The 26,543-nt window shown below is 40.6% G+C and overlaps 1 protein-coding gene across 1 annotated transcript in view; it reads left to right on the forward strand.

The window, feature by feature from the left end:
- The window catches only part of LOC138953248 (uncharacterized), a 231,007-nt gene that overhangs the window by 38,836 nt on the left and 165,628 nt on the right, over window positions 1–26,543 (forward strand). The window contains exons 9-14 of the mRNA XM_070325049.1: window positions 11,956–12,189; window positions 15,192–15,265; window positions 15,735–15,843; window positions 16,006–16,074; window positions 16,763–16,878; window positions 17,570–17,618. Coding sequence (XP_070181150.1) covers window positions 11,956–12,189; window positions 15,192–15,265; window positions 15,735–15,843; window positions 16,006–16,074; window positions 16,763–16,878; window positions 17,570–17,618 — 651 coding nt within the window. The remainder of the gene's footprint in view (window positions 1–11,955; window positions 12,190–15,191; window positions 15,266–15,734; window positions 15,844–16,005; window positions 16,075–16,762; window positions 16,879–17,569; window positions 17,619–26,543) is intronic.

Genomic DNA, 26,543 nt, shown 5'->3' on the forward strand with positions numbered 1-26,543 from the left:
GTTGGAGTAGCCTCCCTTCTACGTTGGAGTAGCCTCCCTTCCCGGATTTAGAACGCGTTTCGTGTCGTAACAGATTATCCACTTACTAGCCATATCCGTATGCAAAATAATGAAATAAACATTAGGAAATGGCAGACGTTTACAAATATCGACATTCTCTATCAGTGCAATAAAAAACAATCGTTAGAACTTGCATTTGCGACATGTCGTGCGTGAGAACGTGTCAGTAAACAAGCACTTTTTGCCTTGCTGAAGAACCCCACGAGTCAAGCTAAAACAGACGACAAGTAATGGAAAGCAGTCTGCGGATAAACATAACAAACTACTGATGAAAAAGTGTGTTCATCCCTGCTCTGGATAAAAGACATCGGACTGATGACAACGTGGCAGCGTTCACGCGAAAAGATTTTTTTCCAGATTATCGCTTCTACATTTTATTGCACGTACTTGGGGCAGATCTGAATTTCTGAAAGATGACAAATCGGTCTTGTGTGCTGAGAACCACATGTTCTTTGCCGACAGAAATCACGATGGGACAAGATGTAGATTGTGTTGAAGAGATGTTTGCAGATTATCGCATCTACATTTTATTGCTCAGATCAATGCACGTAGTTGGGGTAGATCTGAATTTCGCAATGGAAGACGACAAATCCGTCTTGTGAGTTAAGAACCACACGTTCTTTGGCGGCAGAAATCACTATGGGACAAGATGAGGATTGTGTTGAGGGGCTAATACTGACTGACTTTAGATGAAGAGTTCCTAGACTGCCTGGTTTTTGTAGAGAGGCATCATGATGATATCCTGGTTTTTTTTTTTTACGTTCTTGGTGACAACGCGCCAGAATCGCACGAAGATCGAACTCTCGAAGAAAACAAGTTTATCGCTGATTAACATCGGAAATGTGAAATGCTCTTCCTGTCTGACCAGTCTCCCCGTTAAATCCACAGGCTACATTATTTATCAGGTAACTTACCAAACCGGAGTGTGTGTGTGTGTGTGTGTGTGTGTGTGTGTGTGTGTGTGTGTGTGTGTGTGTGTGTACACCGGATTACCACCATCAACGCACCCTTTTGGACTTTTCTACTATGCCTGCTGTGACATTCACGAGGATTATTGTGATTCTTGGACAATCGTGTGCCTATGCTGGACTTGCAGGAAGACAAACGGTGCCGGAACGGTATACGTGCTGCCAAGTGTGCACGTCCAGAGCTCAGTGTGAACCGAGAGTGAGTGTGTCATTGTGTGGAAGTTTTGCTTGATTGATTTATTCATGATTTAATTTGCTTTTTGGTTCAATAGTAAAATCTGTGTACGTTATACTTTGTATTTTGTGGTGTGATTCGCCCGAGTGCGAGACCCCCATCCCCGAACGCCTCTGTGGGTGGAATTGTATATATATATATATATATATATATATATATATATATATACTTGTGTAACCTGAGTGTGTAGATGAGAATGTGAAAGTTGCTTTGGACCCAGATACACACAGCAGACACCAACGCAACAGCTAAGTTTCAGCCTGACAAAGAAATTCGAGTGACACAGCTAATGGCTGTACTTGTTATTTCTCTATTAAAACAAATGTTTCAAGATCTTTAGGCCAAAACAAATAAATTGTCTGTTTCTATTAACATGGCTAAAAAAAATAGGGTAGGTAGGTAGGTGTTTTTGTTGTTGTTGTTGCCAGGATAGAATTCTTGAAAATAACTAAATGACACAAAGAGACAAGACTCGCTATAGATAGATTTATAAAAAAAAAAAAATGTGACAAAGGATATAAAATGATTGTTTTACCTGGTTATGGAATCTTCAGTAGTAATTGCATAAAAAAAGTCTGATAATTATATCAATTATCATGTTAACTTTTTCTTAAAATGGGTGCGTTAAATCCTAGTCTGTTTGTTTTTAATGGACTAAGCAATCCTTGGACTGACAGAAAAGATGTATTTTAAAAATGTCCAGTTGCTTTTACTTATTTTTCTAATTGGAAGAGAATACAAATAATTAAATTATGCACTCTTTTCTGTTCAAATGGGTAGAGGGCGGGGGTAGTAAAAGGATCACAGTTCAAGATTTTGCGCGACAAGAGGTGTGTTTCTTTTATAAAGAGCAAAAACTCAACTTGGTATCTAACACTATTTCTGAACACTGTAACCACTTTAGCACTTTTTTTCTTTTTTTTTCTGTCTTCCAAACTTCTAATTCAGCTTCAAAAATGATTAAAAAAAAAGGGTTTTTTTCTTCTGAAATCTACAGTTAAATCACTATTTTGGATATTCTATTTTGCTTCCCTATTTATCTTCTTAAGTTTTTGATCATCTGATTACCTTGCTTTTCTATTTGGAAGATAATATGCACTCTTTTCTGAAAAATGGGTAGGGGGTGGGGGTAGTAAAAGCATCACAGTATACAATTTTGTGCGACAAGAGGTGTGTTTCTTTTAACTTTGATGAAGAGGGATAACTCAACTTGGTATATAACACTAGTTCTGAACACTGTAACCACTTTAGCACTTTTAATTTATTTGTTCTGTCTTCCAAGCTTTAAATTCAGCTAATAAAATGAGTAAAACAGTGTGTGTTTTCTGAATTCACCAGTTAAATCACTCTGTTGGATGTTATTGTTTGCTTCCCTATTTCTGTTCTGAAGTTTTTGATCACCTGACTACCTTGCTTTTCTATTTGGAAGATAATATGCACTCTTTTCTGAAAAATGGGTAGGGGGTGGGGGTAGTAAAAGCATCACAGTTCAAGATTTTGCGCAACAAGATGTGTGTTTCTTTTAACTGTGATGAAGAGGGATAACTCAACTTGGTACCAAACACTATTTCTGAACACTGTAACCACTTTAGCACTTTCATTTTTTTTCTCTCTGTCTTCCAAGCTTTAAAATTTAGCTAATAAAATGAGTAAAAAAGTGGGTTTTTTTTTCAGAATTCACCAGTTAAATCACTATGTTGGATGTTCTATTTTGCTTCCCTATTTCTGTTCTTCAGTTTTTGATCATCTGACTACCCTGCTTTTCTATTTGGTAGATAATATGCACTCTTCTGAAAAAATGGGTAGGGGGTGGGGGAAATAAAAGTATCACAGTTCAAGATTTTGGCCGACAAGAGGTGTATTTCTTTTAACAGTAGTAAAGAGGGATAACTCAACTTGGTATCTAACACTATTTCTGAACACTGTAATCACTTTAACACTTTTAATTTATGTTTGTTTGTGTTCCAAGTTTTAAATTAAGCTTCAAAAATGGGTAAAAAAATAGTTTTCTCATAATTCACAAGTTAAATCATTATGTTGGATGTTCTATTTTGCTTCCCTCTTTCTCTTCTTAAGTTTTTGATCATCTGACTACCCTGCTTTTCTATTTGGAAGATAATATGCACTCTTTTCTGAAAAATGGTAAGGGGGTGGGGGTAAAAGCAACACAGTTCAAAATTTTGCGCGTTAAGAGGTTGTTGTTTTTTTAAATTGGTAAAGAGGGATAACTCAACTTGGTATCTAACACTATTTCTGAACACTGTAATCACTTTAACACTTTTAATTTATGTTTGTCTGTGTTCCAAGTTTCAAATTAAGCTTCAAAAATGGGTTAAAAAAATGTTTTTTTAATAATTCACAAGTTAAATCATTATGTTGGATGTTCTATTTTGCTTCCCTCTTTCTCTTCTTTAAGTTTTTGATCATCTGACTACCCTGCTTTTCTATTTGAAAGATAATATGCACTCTTTTCTGAAAAATGGGTAGGGGGTGGGGGTAGTAAAAGCATCACAGTTCAAGATTTTGCGCGACAAGAGGTGTGTTTCTTTTTACTGTGATGAAGAGGGATAACTCAACTTGGTACCAAATACTATTTCTGAACACTGTAACCACTTTAGCACTTTCATTTTTTTTCTCTCTGTCTTCCAAGCTTTAAAATTCAGCTATTAAAATGAGTAAAAAAGTGGGGTTTTTCAGAATTCACCAGTTAAATCACTATGTTGGATGTTCTATTTTGCTTCCCTATTTCTGTTCTTCAGTTTTTGATCATCTGACTACCCTGCTTTTCTATTTGGTAGATAATATGCACTCTTTTCTGAAAAAATGGGTAGGGGGTGGGGGAAGTAAAAGTATCACAGTTCAAGATTTTGGCCGACAAGAGGTGTATTTCTTTTAACAGTGGTAAAGAGGGATAACTCAACTTGGTATCTAACACTATTTCTGAACACTGTAATCACTTTAACACTTTTGATTTATGTTTGTTTGTGTTCCAAGTTTTAAATTAAGCTTCAAAAATGGGTAAAAAAAAATAGTTTTCTCATAATTCACAAGTTAAATCATTATGTTGGATGTTCTATTTTGCTTCCCTCTTTCTCTTCTTAAGTTTTTGATCATCTGACTACCCTGCTTTTCTTTTTGGAAGATAATATGCACTCTTTTCTGACAAATGGGAAGGGGGTGGGGGTAGTAAAAGCATCACAGTTCAAAATTGTGCACGTTAAGAGGTGTATTTTGTTTTAATTGGTAAAGAGGGATAACTCAACTTGGTATCTAACACTATTTCTGAACACTGTTATCACTTTAACACTTTTGATTTATGTTTGTCTGTGTTCCAAGTTTCAAATTAAGCTTCAACAAGAGGCGAAGCCTTCAAGGCTCACGTAAGAAATCGACAAACAGTAACACAAACTCAATCACTCCGTCACACATACACACACACACACACACACACACACACACACACACACACACACACACACACACGCACGCACGCACGCACGCACGCACGCACGCACGCACGCACGCACGCACGCACGCACGCACGCACGCACGCACGCACGCACACACACACACACACACACACACACACACACACACACACACACACACACACACACACACACAGTAAGCATCTGAAACTGTGCAAGAAAGCGAGACCCTGGATCTGCCAAGTAGTCTCGGCCCGCTCACAATAACAATGACCGAGACGTTCAGTAATTCCTTTGCGTGACGTCTAACCCTCTTACGTCATAATGTGACGTCTTCAAATAGTTTCTATCACACACGTCAAACACTTTTGACCGAGACTGACGTAATCCATAGACTCGGAAATGTTAAAGTTTCTATCACACACACACACACACACACACACACACACACACGCACGCACGCACGCACGCACGCACAGACAGACAAAGTTTATCATCGCATAGGCTACACTTACGTGAGCCAAAAATGGGTAAAAAAATGTTTTTTTTAATAATTCACAAGTTAAATCATTATGTTGGATGTTCTATTTTGCTTCCCTCTTTCTCTTCTTTAAGATTTTGATCATCTGACTACCCTGCTTTTCTATTTGAAAGATAATATGCACTCTTTTCTGAAAAATGGGTAGGGGGTGGGGGTAGTAAAAGCATCACAGTTCAAGATTTTGCGCGACAAGAGGTGTTTTTTTTATAACTGTGATGAAGAGGGATAACTCAACTTGGTATCAAACACTATTTCTGAACACTGTAACCACTTTAGCACTTTTAATTTTTTTTTTCTGTCTTCAGTTCTAATCTTTAAATTAAGCTAATAAAATGAGTAAAAAAGTGGGGTTTTTTTAGAATTCACCAGTTAAATCACTATGTTGGATGTTCTATTTTGCTTCCCTATTTCTGTTCTGAATTTTTTGATCATCTGACTACCCTGCTTTTCTATTTGGTAGATAATAATTATGCACTCTTTTCTGAAAAAATGGGTAGGGGGTGGGGGAAGTAAAAGTATCACAATTCAAGATTTTGCGCGACAAGAGGTGTATTTCTTTTAACAGTGGTAAAGAGGGATAACTCAACTTGGTATCTAACACTATTTCTGAACACTGTAATCACTTTAACACTTTTAATATATGTTTGTCTGTGTTCCAAGTTTCAAATTAAGCTTCACAAATGGGTAAAAAAAATAGTTTTCTCATAATTCACAAGTTAAATCATTATGTTGGATGTTCTATTTTGCTTCCCTCTTTCTCTTCTTAAGTTTTTGATCATCTGACTACCCTGCTTTTCTATTTGGAAGATAATATGCACTCTTTTCTGACAAATGGGAAGGGGGTGGGGGTAGTAAAAGCATCACAGTTCAAAATTTTGCGCGTTAAGAGGTGTATTTTTTTTTAAATTGGTAAAGAGGGATAACTCAACTTGGTATCTAACACTATTTCTGAACACTGTAATCACTTTAACACTTTTAATCAATGTTTGTTGGTGTTCCATGCTTCAAATTGAGCTTCAAAATGGATACAAAAGGATTTTTTTCCGAATTCACAAGTAAAATCACTACGTTTAATGTTCTATTTTGCTTCCCTATTTCTCTTCTTCAGTTTGTGATCATCTGATTGTTATTTTGTTTACATTTTCACAATACAATATTGCAACTTATTCAGTAGTGTTTGCGTGAAAAAATCTGATACCTATGCTTAAACTTCAGTCGTTATCTTAAAATTTTGCGCGTTAAGCCCTTTATATTTTGTATTTTCCTGATAAAGCAAACATTGAACTAACAGAAAAAGTAACTTTTAAAACTACCTAATCACTTTGAAATTGGGCCTCCAAAGTGTTCTCCAGCCTTAACTGGCTTAGTTAGGGTGAAACTGGCACAGTCAGATGACAAGAAGACGTTGATATGTAAGACAAAAGCACAGCCACTTGTCCTAAAGAAAATTGTGAGAGCGAAAAAGTCATCAGCGCTAGTTTCTACTCCAATGAGGAAGAGAAGAGCAAAGGAAATTGCCAACTTGAGAAAAGAAATTTCCGGTTCCACGGAAGCTGACATAATAAAACAACAAAGCACTGAACTCAAGCACACTACAAAGCGCAAAAGGGATGACATTCTGAAAACAGCTGGGTTGGGACAGGCACGCGTCTCTTCAAAATCAGCAGCTCAAATTAGAGCAAAACTGTCACTTAGCTGGGCAAAACAAAGGCAGTTGCGAAAATTAAACAAGGCAATGGGAATAAAAATGGAGTGTGAGAAAAAGGAGAGGGAATTTCAGGAGGGAGTGCTTTGTGGGAAAATAGAAGTTTACACATTACGTCTCTCATGCATCAACAAAGCGACAAAGAAAGAGGAAGTTAGGGGCATTCCCGTGTCTTCTATTGTCAGCTGGCCCAAGTTTGTAACGGATCTCTTAGACCAGTACGACAAGAAGAACATGCTAACATGGCATAACAACACCTTGCCAGAAAATGAAATTTGGGTTAAAATCGGGGGTGACCATGGAGGGGGGAGTTTTAAAGTTGTTCTTGAAGTAGCAAATCTCCACAATCCAAATGCGAACTCAAAGTTGGTTGTGATGACTGAAGCCAAAGATTGTGCTGAAAACCTTGAAAAGATTTTAGGCAGCACTATTAAAGAGGGAGTTAGTGCTGTCAACGGCATGATGTGGAAAGGAAAAAGGCTGCGAGTGTTTATGTTTGGGGATTATGATTTCCGGTCAAAAATGTATGGACTGTCAGGAGCCCAGAGTAGTTATCCATGTCTTTGGTGCAAGACTTCCAAAACGCAAATGCAATGGAGTCCAAGAGAAAAAGCCCCCAAAAGAACGTTAAGAAACATGAAAGAAGACCTCATAGGGTACCAAGAATCTGGCAGTGACAAAAAACATGCCAAAGACCACTACAACGTCATTCGTGCTCCAATATGGGACGTCAAAGTGAGTCATGTAGCGCCGCCTTACCTTCATTTGCTCCTTGGTGTTGTGAACAAACACCACGATCTTCTTGCAAATGAGTGTCACCAGCTTGACAAGCAAATAGCAGATGCCCTTTCTAAAATAAAACTGAGTGAAGAGCGTTTGGTGGTGATTGACAACACTACCGAAGCATTCAGAAGGTGTGTCAGAAAAATGTATAATCTCCGAGAAAAAGGGAAACTTAATCTGAAAACGTTTCCAGTCTTCGACAGATCTGAAGGACCAACAGTTGCAGGGGTTACTGAGATTTTGAATAAGCATAGCATAACACCTCAGGCCTTTTTTGGTGGTAGCTTCAATGGGAATCACTGCAACAAATACATTAAAGATGAAGTGATTACTGCCGTAGCAGACAGCGTAGAAAGAAGGGCATTTATCCTGACAGATGATTATGGCGTGCACACCCTTGCAGGTCAAATCAAAGACAAACACACCCGTTTGAACAGTCTTTACTCCAGTGTGCACAGGCTTGTGTCACACACAAAACCAGTTGGGAAAGATGACCTTCCTGGCATCCAAGTAGCTATTTCTGAATACATGGAGTTCTACAGAGGTAACGTGTGCCTTGACAACGTTAATGTCATCCCAAAGCAGCACATACTTGAAGCACATTGTGTAGAGTTTATGGACAGGTGGGGGATGGGGCTTGGTTTGATGGGTGAACAGGGCGGCGAAAAAATACATTCTGACGTCAACAATTTGAAAAGGAGAGTTTGGGGCATGAAAAACAAGGGACAGCAACTTTGCCAGTTAATGAAAGAGCAACAAATTAAGACCTCACCGATGCTGCTTGACACCCCGCCAAAAACAAAATCCTAAACAAGAATGATAAAAAGTCATTGAGGCCTTTAGCATATTGACACAATAACAGCTCTAAAACATTGTTTTTTGTTGTTTGTTTTTCTTCTAAAATTGTACATATTGTTTTTTTTCTTCTTCTAACAATGTACATTGTGTTTTTGTTTTGTTTTTCTTTCTAAAAATGTACATAGTGTGTGTGTGTGTGTGTGTGTGTGTGTGTGTGTGTGTGTGTGTGTGTGTGTGTTCATATGCGTGTGAGGGAATGTGATCCCGCGTAAAGAGTGTGTTTACACTCACATTTGAACCGTTTAGTTTGAAATTACACCCACTCTATTCCATTACAATGCACGTCATCTTTTTTTTCTTCAGCATCTCAGAGAAATAACAACCCCAACTGTTGTTGTGTTGTTTTGTTTCGTTTTGTCTGTTCTGTTTTGTTTGCGATAATGAAACAAACGTTAAATTGTCGTCAGATCGACGAGTTTTCTTTCCTGTGGTATATATATACAAGTTTGTGAGAACAATACGAGTGAAAAACTGTGTTGAAAAACTTTCAAATCGACTTGTGTGCTGCTATTGGATTACTGACCAACAGTTGCAGGGTCAGGTAGGCTTTTTGTTTTCTTCACATGCAGCTAACAATTTGCATGAACATGTATTGAAAGACCGTTTTTTCTTTCTTTTATATTACAGGCATTAATTGCACTATTTTGAATTATATAAACGCAAAACAAATTTCACATGCGCACCATACGCATGCCTATAATATGTTTTTAAATACGACATTAATTAGTGTTCTTTTTTTGTGGCACATTTAGGATGTTTTGTTTACTGTGTTGTCTTCTGCCGTCTTACATACTGTGCCGTTCCTGTTTCTTTAAATGCAACATGCACATGTTTTTCAGAGTGTAAAGAGTGGCATAATTATATACTTGAGGAGCAAACACTTTTTCTAATTCTCTCATTTACCCTTTCTTCTGTCTGGAAAATTGTGGCATGTTTTGTTTCATACTATTGACATACATGTATTATCCGCCTATGTGTTGTCGGGGTATAATATCATGTGGCACTTCGCGCGGATTTGGGTGAGCGCGCGCGAGCTACGTTTTTTTTTCTCCTGTGGTATATTATATATACAAGTTTGTGAGACTTGTATAGGAGGGCCGTGAGGTAAGCTTTTTTGTTTTATTCACATGCAGCTAACACTGTAACATGAACAGTTTTCTTTCTTATATGTTACTGACATTATCTACACTATTTTGAATTATATACTTATATAAACGCAAAACAAATTTTACATGCGCACCATCAATGACTTCTACTAGTAGTCCTTGGCATAATATGTATGTAAATATACGACTGTATATACTCTACTGTTTGTATATATTTCGTAAAGTGTTGTATATATGTATTATGTACTTGGGGATTACCTTTGTCTTTATCTTTCATTATTTTGTGTTCTTTTATTGTGGCACATTTAGGATGTTTTGTTTACTGCGTTGTTTCAAGGTGTTTCATTAAATGCAGCATGCACATTTTTTTTCAGAGTGCAAAGAGTCGCATAATTATATACTTGGGGGGGGGGGGGGGGGGGGAACACACTTTTTCTAATTCTCTCATGTATCCTTTCTTCTGTCTTGTGAATTGTGGCATGCATTGCAATAAATACAACTAAACACACTAAAAACATCAGTTCCGAAATAGGCAATATCTCTGTGGCCACCACACACTCAGAACGACTGCTATCTCTCTGCTCGACTGCTATCTCTCTGCTCGCGGCATCCAGGTTATCAACACAGCATAACAGAGAGCTGGGGCCACGCACGCTAGCGCTGCAGACAAAGAAGAGTGCAGGTCTGGTCCTATATATTTCAGGCGCCAGTGTGGGCGGAAGGGGTTGGAGGAAGGAAAGGGTAAATAGGCAGGAGGAGAGTGGTACTGCCGGTTATTTTTAGCTGGTGGCAGCCTGGCAGAGAGTACCTCACACGGAACACAGTGCTATGTATAGTGAATCCAGTCTCTTTGCGCGATTTTTAAAGTTAGTTTTATTGGTCTACATTTGGGGTGAAAAAAAAATCCCTACCTACCTACCCTATTTTTTTTTAGCCATGTTACCAGAAACAGACAATTTTTTTTTTTTTTGGGGGGGGGGGGGCCTTAGCACGCATACACACCACGGCTGGATCCAGGGGAAGTTTCATGGGTTCCGGGTTCCCCTTACCCGGCAAATGTTCCTTTTTTTCAAGGGCAGACCCAAAATACCTCTTTGAAATGCTCAGCATATGTTAGGCAACCCCCCTCTCCATGCCCCCCCCCCCCCCCCCCCAGATCCCCAGCCTGGCCAACCCCTGTACCCCTGTCTCATTTTGGAAGCCCCTCCCTCTCATACCTTAGGTTCAGCCCTGTACACTGTTCTTCAGTGACGCCTGCATGACTTGATCCACTTATATAATCATTGCCTGGCTTGTGTCTTCTCCCAAAGCGGTAGCACCTCTTGCGAGCTAAGTCTTTTTTAAAAAAATTAATATCTGTTTGTCTCTGCACTTAAAAGACCGCTAAGTCGACATAGCTGTGACTGTAACGCATTGTATTGACAATTACAAATGTTCCAACAACTTACCTTTCCTGGTTTTTTGACTCACATGCGAAGCAAAAGTGAGTCTATGTACTCACCCGAGTCGTCCGTCCGTCCGTCCGTCCGTCCGTCCGGAAAACTTTAACGTTGGATATTTCTTGGACACTATTCAGTCTATCAGTACCAAATTTGGCAAGATGGTGTATGATGACAAGGCCCCAAAAAACATACATAGCATCTTGACCTTGCTTCAAGGTCAAGGTCACAGGGGCCATAAATGTTGCCTAAAAAACAGCTATTTTTCACATTTTTCCCATTTTCTCTGAAGTTTTTGAGATTCAATACCTCACCTATATATGATATATAGGGCAAAGTAAGCCCCATCTTTTGATGCCAGTTTGGTTTACCTTGCTTCAAGGTCAAGGTCACAGGAGCTCTTCAAAGTTGGATTGTATACATATTTTGAAGTGACCTTGACCCTGAACTATGGAAGATAACTGTTTCAAACTTAAAAATTATGTGGGGCACATGTTATGCTTTCATCATGAGACACATTTGGTCACATATGATCAAGGTCAAGGTCACTTTGACCCTTATGAAATGTGACCAAAATAAGGTAGTGAACCACTAAAAGTGACCATATCTCATGGTAGAAAGAGCCAATAAGCACCATTGTACTTCTTATGTCTTGAATTAACAGCTTTGTGTTGCATGACCTTGGATGACCTTGACCTTGGGTCAAGGTCACATGTATTTTGGTAGGAAAAATGTGTAAAGCAGTTCTTAGTGTATGATGTCATTGCTGTCAAGGTCAAGCATGTGAGTCGTATGGGCTTTGCCCTTCTTGTTAAAATTTTGATCCACCCAGATTCAGCTGCTGTACTCGGACTCGTTTGTGATGTCGCGGCCCGTGCAGGCTCACCACGCGTCAGTGGAGGTGATCGAGTTGGTCTCCGAGGTGGTACCGTCGGGACAGGCCGTGTTCCAAACCACCAGCTTCATCGTGTCGGCCGGAAACGACTGCATCATCAAGTTGTGGAACATCCAGTGCAGGCCGGACCCTGTCAGCGGTCTGGACATCAAACTTCTAAAACTCCTCGAGGCAAGTATAGGGCTCTGGCTCTCAATGTTTCTGTCTCAATGACAGGACTAGAGACGAGAGCTATTTTTCTTTCTGGCGGCCTTGTCTGCTCTCCATGTCTCTGCTTTTGTCTGTCTTTCTGTCTGTCTGTCTGTCTGTCTGTCTCTAAGTCTCTGAGTCTCTCTGGCTGACCGCCTGTACCTGTGTTCGTGTTGTTGGTTATCTTTGCTTTTGTATTTGTCTACGCTTGTGTATTTGCCTGTGCCTGTGTCTGTGCCTTAGTCAACTGGCTGTTTGTGTCACAGTTTCAGTGACACGAGTGGGAAAGGAACTCTTTGTGGGGCGCCTTTCCCAAATTGCAATGTAATGCGCCTGTTGCTGGCAGCCGCATTGCGGAAAGGTTTTGGCTGAAATCACGAAATTCACTTGGAAAGTGCCGGCGTGGGTTCCTTGCGGGGAAAATGGGGTGATTCTTCACTCACGGCTAAAATCACGTGTTCCGGGCATGCTATACCTGTGTATGGTAGGCGACCAGTGATTGGTCAGGGAGATCACCTGTTCTAGGACAGGCGATTGCTGATTGGTCAGGGAGATCACATGGTCTTTCTTTCCCGTCTTGTTTTCTTTCTTTTTCTACATGCTTTTGCAGACGGAGGTCTGGTTTGTTTCCGTGACTAAGATTTGGAGGATTCCAACGCGTTGCACGACTGGTTTAGGTCGACCAACGGGCTTCTGACGTCAATGCAGAACGCAGAAGGCTTAGGACGTGAGGGATTTGGCTACCTATTTTCGCTGACGAGCGGGAGCCAAATATTCAAGCGGTTTGCTTGGGAGAGCTACGTTTTACGAGCTGTTGAGGTAATTAGCCGTTACTTTACGCTGGTGACCGGTCAATGTCTGTGAAATGTAAACTCTGTTTTGTTTCTCCATGATAGCGTATAACTTGCTCATTATAACGCTAAATTGTAATCTGTATATTGTTTTTGCAGATATGGAGAGGAGGATAAAATGTCTTGAGTTGTTATAAAAAGTCTATTCTTGCAGGTACCACGTGCTCGCTGAAGGGGGAAGTTAGATATGTTTAAAGGTGGAAAAAGGGGGATTGTTGCCATGGTCACCACACCAACTACTCTGTTTCAGCTTGTTGCTGGTTGTTGCTGTACGTTTGCTGGAGGTTTGCTACCTAGTTGCTACCTGGTTGTTGGAGACGTGCTACACTTTGCTACACGTTTGCTGGAGACGGGCTACGCTGATGCTGTTCTTTGCTGCACGGTTGCTGTTCTACGGCTGTTACTGGTGTTGCTGCAACTTTCACCTGTAAGCACCACTGCGCCACTGTTTCATCGAATCGTCGCGATATAACCTTCGTGGTTGAAAACGACGTTAAACACCAAATACAGAAAGAAAGATGTTTCATCGAATGAACTCTGGCTACACTGAGAGTTGAGTGCACCCATCTTGTCATCTTTCTAACCCTTTATGAAGAACTTTCAGTTGTGACAACGTGGAGTGTTAACGCCTGTACAGGCAGACTTTTTACAGAGCAGCTAAGTGTTTTCTAACTTTACACGTTTCAGCGTGTTCTTATTATTTCATAAACTTTAACTGGCTTTATGAGTCACTTGAGAAAAAGTGACTCTATGTAATCGGTCAGTGTTAGTCTGTCCGGCCGGCCGGCCGGCCGTCCGGCCGGCCGGCCGTCCGTAGACACCACCTTAACGTTGGACTTTTCTCGGAAACTATCAAAGCGATCGGGCTCATATTTTGTTTAGTCGTGACCTCCAATGACCTCTACACTTTAACGATGGTTTCGTTGACCTTTGACCTTTTTCAAGGTCACAGGTCAGCGTCAAAGGAAAAATTAGACATTTTATATCTTTGACAAAGTTCATCGGATGTGATTGAAACTTTGTAGGATTATTCTTTACATCAAAGTATTTACATCTGTAGCCTTTTACGAACGTTATCAGAAAAACAAGGGAGATAACTAGCCTTTTCTGTTCGGCAACACACAACTTAACGTTGGGCTTTTCTCGGAAACTATAAAAGTGACCGGGCTCAAATTTTATGTGAACGTGACTCATTGTGTTGTGAATAGCAATTTCTTCCTGTCCATCTGATGCCTCATATAATATTCAGAACTGCGAAAGTGACTCGATCGAGCGTTTGCTCTTCTTGTTGTCAGTTATTTTTGTTTTACGACTTGGTCGTAAAAACACTTTTGGCTTCACCAGAAGAGGGAGGTGGAGAGTTAGTGTACATAAACAGACGTCTAGAACCTATACTTTTGTTGTTTCTAACTTTTTTGTTTGACTGCGAGAGTGGATCGTGGTGTGGTTAGTCAGTTAGCAGTAATTGACCGTTTTAGGTCATTCATTTGACTATAAAACGTGACAGTTTGAAAGACAATGACGTTTGTGCATGTGAGCGTGCATATGTGTGTGTGTGTGTGTGTGTGTGTGTGTGTGTGTGTGTGTGTGTGTGTGTGTGCTTAATTCTGTTTGCATGCGACTCTTCATTATCTTTAAGGCTTGGCTTTTTGTTATGGGAACAGGCATGTATTACTTATTTCTTTATGAAACACCGCCCGGAAAAATGTTGATAACAATCGAGGAAAAAGGAGCAATCTGGTGCAATCTGAGCCACCAGTTTTTCTTTGTTTTCAAATGTATTTATTTCTTCTTTTTTTTTTATCTTTTCTTATTTAGGCTAGGGGGGGGGGGCGGAACCCCCCCCCCCCCCACCCCTAGATCCGCCTCTGCATCTCAATGGCTAAACAGGATCACACATGAGGGATTTTCTGTGCTTATTTGTGATATCCACCTAATCCTAGTTTGTTGGACAATATTTTTTGTTTTGTGTGGTTTTTTTGCTTGTTTATTTGGACATCCGGCTAAAAAGAATTCTTGCGTGTGTGACTGTTTGCCCGATTTTTCGTTTTGTTCGCGAGGTCTCTTAAATTGTTCGTTCCCTTGAGATACGATGAAGTAATTTGCGCATTTTTGTTGGATTGTTCCCCTCAGATTCGTTGTGAACGGCCGCCAAGGTTTGTCTGCGCAACATTCGCCAGGATATGCTTCACTTACAGGGACACATTGTAAGCTGCCGCTGGAACACTTTGTTGGTCGCTTGTTTGGTTGGGTCGTTAATTGGTCTGTTGATTGGTTTTAAATGGTATAGAATGAGAATTATTTAAATAGCTTACCATGCCACCTTAAACTATGACATTCGCCGTTTGACTAATACTATTATAAAAGGAACGTCCTGCGCCTTGGCACAAGGACGCTCAGTGCGTGTGAGCAATGGCCGAACAAGATAGCCACTTTACAGGCACAGTCCTGTAAACTGAAAAGTTCCCTGACATGCGTGTGTGTGTGTGCGCGCGCGCGCGCGAGCGATTGTGTGTGTGTGTGTGTGAGAGAGAGCAAGTGTTTGTGTGTGTTAGTTTGTGTTTGTGTGTGTGTGTGTGTGTGTGTGTGTGTGTGTGTGCGCGTTTGTTTGCGTATATGCGTACACGTGTGTGTGTATGCATGCGTGTGTTTATCTTTGTTTGTGTGTTTACTCAGAATTTTGGAGATGTACAAGCTGGATGTAGGGGATGCATTGCTTCGACCGCAAATAATCCTGACTCCTTCTTTCCTTCGTCACACACCTGATTACGACCACACGGACACGGTTAGCATCAGGTTTTGCTTTCTTATGTGTGTGTGTGTGTGTGTGTGTGTGTGTGTGTGTGTGTGTGCGCGCGTGTGTGTGTGCGTGCGTGCGTGCGTGCGTGTGTGTGTTTGCCTGTATTCAATTAATTTGTACTACTTTTCATGTTTCGATCGATTTCAGATAACGTCACTGGCAAAGTGCCCACTGCTGAAAATCTTTGCAACTTCCAGTAAGGATCGCACCATCAGGGTAAGCAACATTTGAACAAAGTTATACCGTATTCTTGTGCAGAGAGCGGGAAGGTTAAAAACAAATCTGGTACTTTATTCTTTCTTTCTTTCTTTTTTTCTTTCTTTCTTTCTTTTTTTCTTCTCATTTTTTATTTATTGATTGATCTATTTATGTGTTTCTTTATTTCTTTATTTCTTTTCTTTCTGTTTTTTTTCTTTTTTAAAGTTGTTTTCTTTAAATCTTGGTCATGTACCTGTTGATAGTCAAAGGCAGCCACATGTCGATTTATTGCCACTGGGGATGATGTTTTCAAACAGGACGTTGACTTGACCTGGCAGGTTCATCACAAATTTAAAATGAGAATGGAGAAAGGTTTAAACATTTGATTTTTTCAGTCATCAATTCTTAACAATACGTAATCGTGGCGTACAATAAACAAACCAAGAACGATAAGCAACCACAACTATTGCGACACGAGCGCACTACATAGCGAACATTATCTCTTTTTTTTCCTTAAATTGAAAAGTCTGAGTTTTCAAACCTGAAAATTGAGTTTTTCGAAACGGAAATTTCGAAATTTTTCAAATCCAAAAATTCTGAACTGGACATTCTGATTTTTCAAAACTGGAAATTCGGAGTTTTCAAAAATAAAAATTGAGTTTTTACAACAAATGTTTCTTATTTCCAAAACCGGTGCGTGGTTTAGCTTTGGGATTACGACAACGAACTGCTGAGGGAACTAATCTTCTTGAGGCCTGTGGCCAGCTGCTGTTTTGCTACTGACATCGGCCATCTGTTGGGTGCTTTTCACAAGTCCATTGTGTGAGTCAGTGTATTTCCTTCTTTTCTAAATCAGTAGATGATGAAGGTATGGTATGGTACAGTGGACCCTTTCCAAAGATGTTCTGAAATGAGAGAAAATTGGGTCTTAACAAGGAGGCAGTCATCAAATTTCCCCTCCCCTTAAAATGAGAGAAAATTGGGTCTTAAAAATGAATTAGTGTTAACATCGAGGTAAAATAAAAGAGCCAATGAAAAGAAAATGTGAAAACCAAAGGTTTTAATCTGGCAGGGGAGGGGGTGTCTTAAAAGGAGGTTCACTGTATATGATTTGTTTCATTGTCTGTGAGCGCACTCACGCGTGTGTTTGTTTATGATCGGCTGGTACGCATGGATGGATTAATGGACATGGTATGGATGGACCTCTTTTGGAGGGGCATAATTTTATAGGGATGAGCTAATGAGCGTACCAAACGACTAGTAAGTTATAGACACAGACACAAACCATGCAATTCACAATTACTTTTTGGAATTGCTTGATTCAGAATCAAAGATCCCTCAGCAGCCATAAGTCAGATAAAACCTAAGTTTTGACAAAGGCTCACCATTTTTGCCATTTTTCTCTTTTTTGTTGAAAGAAACAGTGTCTGACCATTATTTCTTCTGGTCAGCTTATTTTCTTTTTGAACAGAAACTCGTACCGTTTTCAAAAGGAAAAACTATATGTCAACAGTTGCTGTGCCCCAGACAAATACCTGCCATGGAAAATCCTGAGGAGAATGGTGAGCAAAACGCATTGGGTATCTATTTCGTTGCACTCGTTTTCTTCTGTATACTGAAACGAGTAGCTAAATGATTCTTGTCGAATGAATTGATTGGTGTTTCTTTTAATGCGACCTTGTGTTGTTCCGACTGTGACTCTTCCGAGAGGGAGAGAGAGAGAGAGAGAGAGAGAGAGAGAGAGAGAGGGAGAGAGAGAGGGAGAGAGAGAGAATTGAATTGAATTGAATTATTGAATTGAATTGAACTTTATTTAACAAGGATTAAGATTTAAGGCTACGCCTTTTCTTACAATCTGTCCTTGGGACGCACAGACACACAATGATAAAATTGAAAAATTAAAAATTAAAAAGTTAAAAAGTCAGAAAACTTCAGCACGTGATGATAAAGATGACGGTGATGATGATGATGATGATGATGATGATGATGATGAAGATGAGGCATGAAGAGCATACATATGTGGTTATTCATAACATCAAATGCATACTATGCAAGTAATTATAAGTACAAGCTGGTAGCAATCGAACATGTAGAAATAGTACAACAAAAATATGTTCAGAATATACAATGCACAGCATATCTTTGGCGTAATACTAAGTGTGGTAAATCAAAACGCGTTAAACTACTCAGACATTAAGTGTTTTTGGACACATTTTTTAAAACTTTTTAATGACTTTAAGTGCTTAAGGGATGATGGAAGTGAATTCCAAACTGATGTACCCGAAAAAGCAAGACTGATCTTATAAAGGTCAATTTGTGGAATCGGTGGCATCAAGTTGACCGACCCATATCTGTTGGTAGCTTTATTAAATAATAATGTAATGTAAATCGGCACTTTACCGTAATACAATTTGTGCATGAAAATGGCTTTGTTTAACTTGAGATGCTTTTCCAGTGGAAGAAAGTTAAGCATTTTTAATTTCATATCTGTTGGGGCATTATCCTTTACGATGAGTTTAGCCGAGCGACGATAGAGAGAGTCTAACTTTTTCAAGTGGACATCACTGCTGCCATCCCAGAGCGTCGAAACATAATTGATGTGAGGCATTACATGAGCATGGTGGAACATTTCCAGAGTCCTTCTGTCCGTAAAAATTGCTTTAACTTGGATAGGAGGAAAACGTTCTTGGCTACTTTCTTGCAAATATGCTGTAATTGTGCCTGCCACTTGAATTCACAATCAATAATTACCCCTAAAACGCGATGCTGTTGAACTTGTTCAATTGATTGCGTACCAAAAGTAAGATTTAGTTTGAGTGGAGAAATCTGGTGTTTTTGTCTGGTTGCAATCACCATACTTTTAGTTTTTATTGGATGGACAAGCATAGCATTGGCACTACACCAGTTATTTACATCGTTTAAAGCTGTTTGAAGGGAGGACTCTATTACTGGAACAGACTTTCCACTTGAATGAAGAGAAGAATCGTCAGCAAAAAAATCACTTCTTACATTACTATCAGAAATGTGCAGTGGCAGATCATTGATATACAGACAGAACAAGATCGGCCCAAGCACTGACCCTTGAGGCACCTTGCATTTCACAGTCTCCTCGGTAGATATTTTACAGTTTAGGGCAGTATATTGAGATCTGTCCTGTAAATAGGAAGCAAAAAAGTTACACAACTGTAATTTCTTCAATAAAATTGAATGATCAACAAGATCAAACGCTTTTTTAAAGTCAAGAAACACAGCACCACTGATTGCAGATCCGTTTGTTGCAGACAACCAGGTGTCGCATAGCGTGGTAAGGGCGCTGTGACAAGAGTGATTTGTTCGAAAACCAGATTGAAATTGATGGAAAAGGTTTCTGCTTTCTATGTACGCGAGCAAATGTTTGTGAATATGTTTTTCCAATGGTTTGGATAAAATGGGTATTCCTCTAGTTCAATATAATTCTTTAAAGCTTTGTTCCTGACACAAGTAAAATTCTGTTTACGTCATCTGTGAGTTATGTTACTCTGCGATAGTCTCGGTCGCTCCAATGCGATAGAATATATCCGCGATAGTCTCGGTTGTCCTCAATTGTAGCTCGTTCCAATAAATCCTCACAAATGCCCATGGAAGGGGAAGATTGTACTCACTCTATCTGTATGGTTTATACAAAACGACTCTACACCGTTCATGGCACCAATCAACTTTTCGCCATCCTAACAATTGTATTTCAACATGATAACAGGTTCAGATTTTACATGAGTCTTGAGACACAGATTGGTAGTCACCTTTAATTTTTCACATCAACTCATTCATGAAGCCCGACTGAGGTAGTCGGCCCCGATGTTGTCTTTCCCTGGAATGACTTTGATGGTGAATGAGTAGGGCTGCAGCTGTAGCGCCCATCTCATCAATCGATGGTTGGTTGGCTTCTTCGCAAGCTTCCTGAACTTCTCTTTGTTGCTCCGCTGTCAACCCTGTGCAGATATGTACACCTTTTCCAGTCTCATTGCGTTTCGTCGCTGGCATGGGTATATGCGCGACGTTTTCCACATTTGCGTAGTATTCTTCTTCGCGTTCTTCTAGATCAACCACCACGACTGCCACAACTTCTTCTTCTTCTTCGTCGACACCAGGGACTTCTTGTTTCCACATAATGTCTCTCTCATGGTACTGCCGAAGAAGATTGATGTGGTAGACTCGGGAAACTGTTCCCATTTTGACACTATAGTCAAACGAGTTGATCTTCTCTTCCACAAAGTACGGTCCCTTCCAAGCTAACTCCAGCTTGTTTCGTTTTGTGGGAAGCAGCAGCAGCACTCTGGTTCCTACAACGAATGCTCTTTTCTTGGCAAACTTGTTGTAGTATTGAGCCTGCCGTGTTGATGACTTGGCGAGATTCTCTTGCGCGATCTTGCAAGTTCCTTCAATACGATTTCGTAGGTCTTTCACATGCTCTGCCGTTGTTTTGATTTCGTCTGACGCATCTTCTTCCGTCCACAGTTGTCGTAGCACGTGCATAGGACCTGTCACTGTGCGACCGAACAAGAGTTCGAAAGGCGAGAATCCCAATGAGTCCTGTGGGACTTCTCGGTAGGCGAACAGCAAGGCTTGTAGGTATTGATCCCACTTCTTGGGTTGTTCAATAGTCAACTTCTTGAGCATAGACTTGAGCGTACGGTTGAATCTTTCAACTAACCCATTGGGCTGAGGATGCCACGGGGTTGTGGTCAATCCTTTGATGTGGAGGAGTTGGTTCACTTGTTGCATCAACTCGCATGTGAACTGTTTTCCTTGGTCCGTCAGTATTTCATCTGGAATTCCTAATCTAGTCCAGAAATTCCATAGTGTTTCTGCTACGGTTTCTGCTAGGATGTCCTTCAAGGCGACAGCCTCTGGATAGCGAGTGGCGTAGTCTACCATTACGAGAAAGTATTGTTTCTTGGACTCGGAGATATGTTTGATGGGGCCGATGAGGTCTACTGCTACTCGTTTGAACGCCGTGTCGTTAACGGGCATCTTCCCTAACGGCACACGCTTCGTGCGTCCTTTCGGTGTCGTCCGTTGACAAGTGTCACACGACATGCGGTATCTTCTGACATCTCCCACCATTCCGGGCCAGTAGAAATCCTGCCAAACTCTCTCTCGTGTCTTTTTGTGACCTAAGTGGCCAGCCATAGGAGTATCGTGTCCTACGCTGAGCACCTTACTTCTCCTCTGTATCGGGACCACCACTTGCTGATGCGTTTTGCCATATTTGTACATATGCTGTCGATACAGTATGCCTTTGACATGGACGAATGCGACCCTTCCTTTCACGATCTTCGTCTCTGCGAGAACGTGTAGTCTGTTCAGCATGTGGTCTTCTCGTTGTTCTTTCTTCAGATTCACTGATGAAAACAACTGGTCAGTTTCTGGAAATGTTGGAGTCTTTTATTGCTCCTCCATTTCTCTTCTCTCTTCTTGTCGAGTAGTGACAGCGGCAGCCGTCTCTTTCAACTCTGGATTGCTGATAGGATATACAGAAGTCTTTTTTCTTGCCGATCCAACACCCATCTTGTTTCCAATGAGTACAGGATGGACAGGGTTTTCCATCACGCTTACCTCCGTTTCTCCTACGAAGTAAGGTGTATCGAGATGTATCTTGGCGGTCCGCAGCGTTTCTTTCACATTCTTCTTCGCCAACGTCGTTTCTCTTACTTGAGATGAAATCTTCCCTTCTGGGACAAGATCTGCATCGACGATGATTGACGTGTTTCTTGTGTCTCTGTATGCGGTCGCAGGTTTTCCTTCAACTAATACCTGTGAGAACTTCGTAAAGTTTTTCTTCTCACAGACGTCACACAGCATGTCATAAGACGATCTTTGGAAGTTCCCTTCATCTTCTTGCATCGCTGCACCAGCTTCTTCTTTCTTCTTCAGTTTCGGACAGTCGTATCTGAAATGTGGACCCTGACAAAAGGAGCAGGAAACCTTTGGCTTAGATCCTTCTTTCTCATCGGATCTTCTTCCATGGTCACGACCATTCTTTCCTTTGTCATTGTAGCCTCGTCTTCCATTTCCTCTTTCTTCATTTCTCCTTTCTTCTTTTCCCTTTTCTTCATTGCTCTTTCCTTCGAGTGTCCGTACCCTTCGAATTGAACTTGTTCTGGCTTCATCGTATCGTACCCACAACTTGATGACATCATCGATGTTTCGGGGTTCTCTATCTTTGACGTATGTGACTAGTTCTGGTGGCATGTTGTCGAGTACCTGCTCTTGTAGAAAAATGTCTTTCAAATCCTCTACAGTGCCTCCTTTCTCTGACATTTCTATCCAGCGGTCCAGGTACAATGAAATTCGCGTTATGTACTCTGTGCTACTTTCATCCTGGTTCTTCCGCGTGCGTCGGAATTTCTCCCTGTATGATTCTGCAGTAATCTTGCATCGCTCCAACAGCGTCTTCTTCAGAAGATAATAATTACCTGCATCCTCGTTCTTCATTCTGGCGTAAGCAATCCTTGCTTGTCCTTTCAGTAGTGAAGACATTTTCACAGCCCATGTTGCTTCCTCATTGCATGTCTCTCGAACTGGAGTATGAAAGATTCGATGTCATCTTTATCTTCCAAGAAAGGTAGCTTAGCTTGGTAGTTGTCTCGAGATCTAAGTTCATCGTTGCGGTTGTTATTCCGGTTACTGTTTTCACCGGCATGTTCAGTTGTAGCTCGAGCTAATTCGACTTGAATTCGAATTTCTTCGAGACGAGCTCTTTCTTCTCGTTCTAGTCGACGTTCTTCTTGCTCGCGCTGACGTTCTTCCTGTTCGCATTCGCGTTGACGTTCTTTATTTTTCTGTTGAAGAACGAATTCGCGCAACTCAGTACCTGTCAACTCCAAGAGCTTTCCTTCTTCCAAGAGTTCTTTCGTGCGTTCGAGTGCTGTCACTTTCGGGTTGGTTGCACACGTATTTATCTCGCCATTTTCTTCTGTGTCTTCTCTGTCTGCCAGTGCCAGATTATTTTCTCGCTCAAAGCGAGCCACTTCGGACCCGCGCGTGTTCATCTTGATGTCGTCGTAAACGAAAATTCAAATTCCCGATTGATAACACGGACGAAATTAAATCGCGCTTCCGAAAAGCAAAAACTGTGCCTCAAGGTATATTTAGCTACACTGTAGGCACTTCTTTATCAACCACTATCTCTCAATTTTTCTCCAATGAAAGGGAAGCAACTGCTTTTTAACTACAACAACAACAACAAGAGGCGAAGCCTTCAAGGCTCACGTAAGAAATCGACAAACAGTAACACAAATTCAATCACTCCGTCACACATACACACACACACAGGTGAAACTGTGCAAGAAAGCGAGACCCTGGATCTGCCAACTAGTCTCGGCCCGCTCACAATAAGAATGACCGAGACTTTCAGTAATTCCTTTGCGTGACGTCTAACCCTCTTACGTCATAATGTGACGTCTTCAAATAGTTTCTATCACACACGTCAAACACTTTTGACCGAGACGTAATCTTCTTATCCATAGACTCGGAAATGTTAAAGTTTCTATCACACACACACGCACGCACGCACGCACAGACAGACAAAGTTTATCATCGCATAGGCTACACTTCCGTGAGTCAAAAATAACCTTACAAACCAAAAACTTATTTAGGGCTATGTCGGGGTCACCACTGTCATGAAGTGGATTGTAGTGTGAATAAGGTGTTACTTTTCTGTATACGTGTTCTGCCCTATCTTATTACACTGAATCCAATCTTCACACTAAAACACTCCAACACAGAATTTAGGGAGGATGCAGGCTTATTATTTCCTCACACAAAATATAACACAATTCTTCACCTAAAGAAAACAACATCAATACCAAACAACTTCTCGTCCACACCGTTCTTACAATCTCTCTACACTCACTCCACACACGGGATTAATGATATAAAGAAATTATTTCAATAATTAATTACTGCACAAGGTAAAGTGTTGACAGACACTCATGAGTTCATAACACGGCTCACTATATGTCGTCATTTACACCTCCTTGTGCCGCTGAAACCACGTAGACGATGAATTCCCAGAAACTCTCCTTTTAGATGCCAACATGCACCCTTCACGTTTCTCCCCGAGAAACACTTTCACCTTTCACGTTTCTCCCCGAGAAACACTTTCGCCGTTAACGAAAATAACCGTCGTCTCTACGACCGGTGATGATGGAGACCCCTCCGTCCAGCCATCTGAGCCAATGTGGTCTCTCTCTCTCCACCATCGTCACGCCTCTTCCGTGTGAGGTCCGTCCCTCGCTCACGCTCATAAATTCTCGTCATGGAAACTCCCAAAGGATTAACCCAAGTCTTCATACGACATTCTCTTAAACTATCTCCTCTTCCTAAACTAAAGTCATGTAGCATCTCTCTCGTTCATTCTGCATTCACATTCCGTCCACAGTCAATATCCAAACTATACTTCATCCATGAATCACTTAATCCACCACTGACACTACCATACATAGTATCACTGTCTTAAACATAACATAAATGCGTAACAGCAATTATGTTCAAGAATTTACGAACAAAAACCATAACACAATCACAACAAGAATTCTCTCAAAACTTCACACTAGAATTTAGTGCACTATGTATACACTTACATTACATTCCAGCTATGTATTCAAGGTTCCATAATATACAACATAGTAAATCATTTACCTTAAGAGACCCGTCTCTTGAAAGAGTGTTTGTCCCCGACAAACCTGACAACCGCTATACACACCTTGCTCGGTCGAGCAAATACAACGTTGTAACGTTATTAAACCAAAACCAGCTACATTTCTCAAACACAACTCATGTCAAACCAGAGTTTTCTCGTGCAACACACGAAACCCGTGATATCGCTTCAAACGTGACCTAGCATATCCCAATTCAATCTTTAGGGAGGTTAAAATCACGACGTGCTTCACATCACAACTCTCCTACTCACATCTTTGTGACACACAGCCGTTATAATGCTTACCATATTGTAATGCAAAATATGTGACTTTAGTCTCAATTTCGTACCCTGCCCGGTCGCGAAAACTATTGACTAAATCTGCCACCCACGTCAACTTGACGAGCTGAATTGTATGGTGTTCGAACTTAGAACAGCTATGTTCTGTCGTGTAACTACTCTACGATTACTAATAGCTTTTACCATTTATTCTTTATAGTCGAGCTTCTGGTAATCAGAGAAGCATATAATATACTAACCCCTAGTTGCTGATTAATCTTTGTCTACTTGACCGTTCTGATTGATCCTCGAAGGTTAAATATACATGCATCTACTCTGTCGTTATTCTACAGTCACCCAGACTTTTGAATATTACCAGAACACACTATATACATTACGGAACTATCTTACAATCCCGATTTATGTTTCCGTTGGTTCTCATCCAGAAAAGAAATATCAGAGCCGTTTCTTTACATTCTGGCTACCCAACACAACCGAACAGATTTCTCTGTTGGGTCGTAATTTACTAAGTTGAGTTAATCAACCTTTCCATAGACTAGACCTGACGCTACAGTTAATTAGTGATACTTTATTTATTTAACAAAATGATGATGATGAGATAAATTACAGACACACAACACACATTCAAATTCATATCACAAAATTAGCAATCCCGGACGAGCCCCCATTTGTTACCGATTGTTTTTTTTAGGAATGTATGTTTATCGTTGTCTAGGGTTTTATCTTGTACATTCCTTTTTTTAGACTAGAATTTGGATATAATTTAATACGTGTTAAAGATTATCAGACAGACTTACACACAACGAACATCAACAATGCTTGGTGATAGATATCAATTACGACTCAGATTTTTATTTCACTTCTGGGTTTTGCAGGGATCGCGCTAGCTTTTTTAAAAACGCGTAAGTCATACGCAACGAAACGAAAAAAACGCGTCACGGACCAATATTTTTGCGTACTACGAAAACACGTACAGACACAAACAAAACACGCACGAAAGACTTAAAGACACTCCTTACCTAAATACGGCGAGTTTTACTGTCGAACTCCGCGCACGCCTGTCGAATAACACCCCTGCTGTCTCCAACCTTCGGGCCTTGCGAGTTTGTTTCCCGCTCTAATACGACTAGACACACTTTCCGCCTTTTGGAAGCGCGAGATGGGAGAGCAGCTAATGTCTGTTTCATTATTCGACAAGATATTATCTGGTAATACCCTCGTTACGTTCGTTTGCGATACTTCGATGCAAAAAGAAACGGACTTTAGTTTTGACGCGCAGATTTCATGTGTGTCGTCACTTCTCGAGCCCTATAGTCAGTTTCAGGATCGGGTGATTATTAAGTCAGAGCAAAAGCGCTTCGTGAAGACAAGAAAAAGTTACAATATTTTTGCGTATGGCTTACGCGGCGCGGCGAAAAAAACGCGTCAGCGACTTTTAAAATGCGTCAAATACGCAAAAATCGTGCGTAAACGCGATCCCTGGTTTTGATACGATCCTTCCAGGCAT

The sequence above is a fragment of the Littorina saxatilis genome, linkage group LG2 (assembly GCF_037325665.1).
Source record: "Littorina saxatilis isolate snail1 linkage group LG2, US_GU_Lsax_2.0, whole genome shotgun sequence".
Taxonomy (NCBI): Eukaryota; Metazoa; Mollusca; class Gastropoda; order Littorinimorpha; family Littorinidae; genus Littorina; species Littorina saxatilis.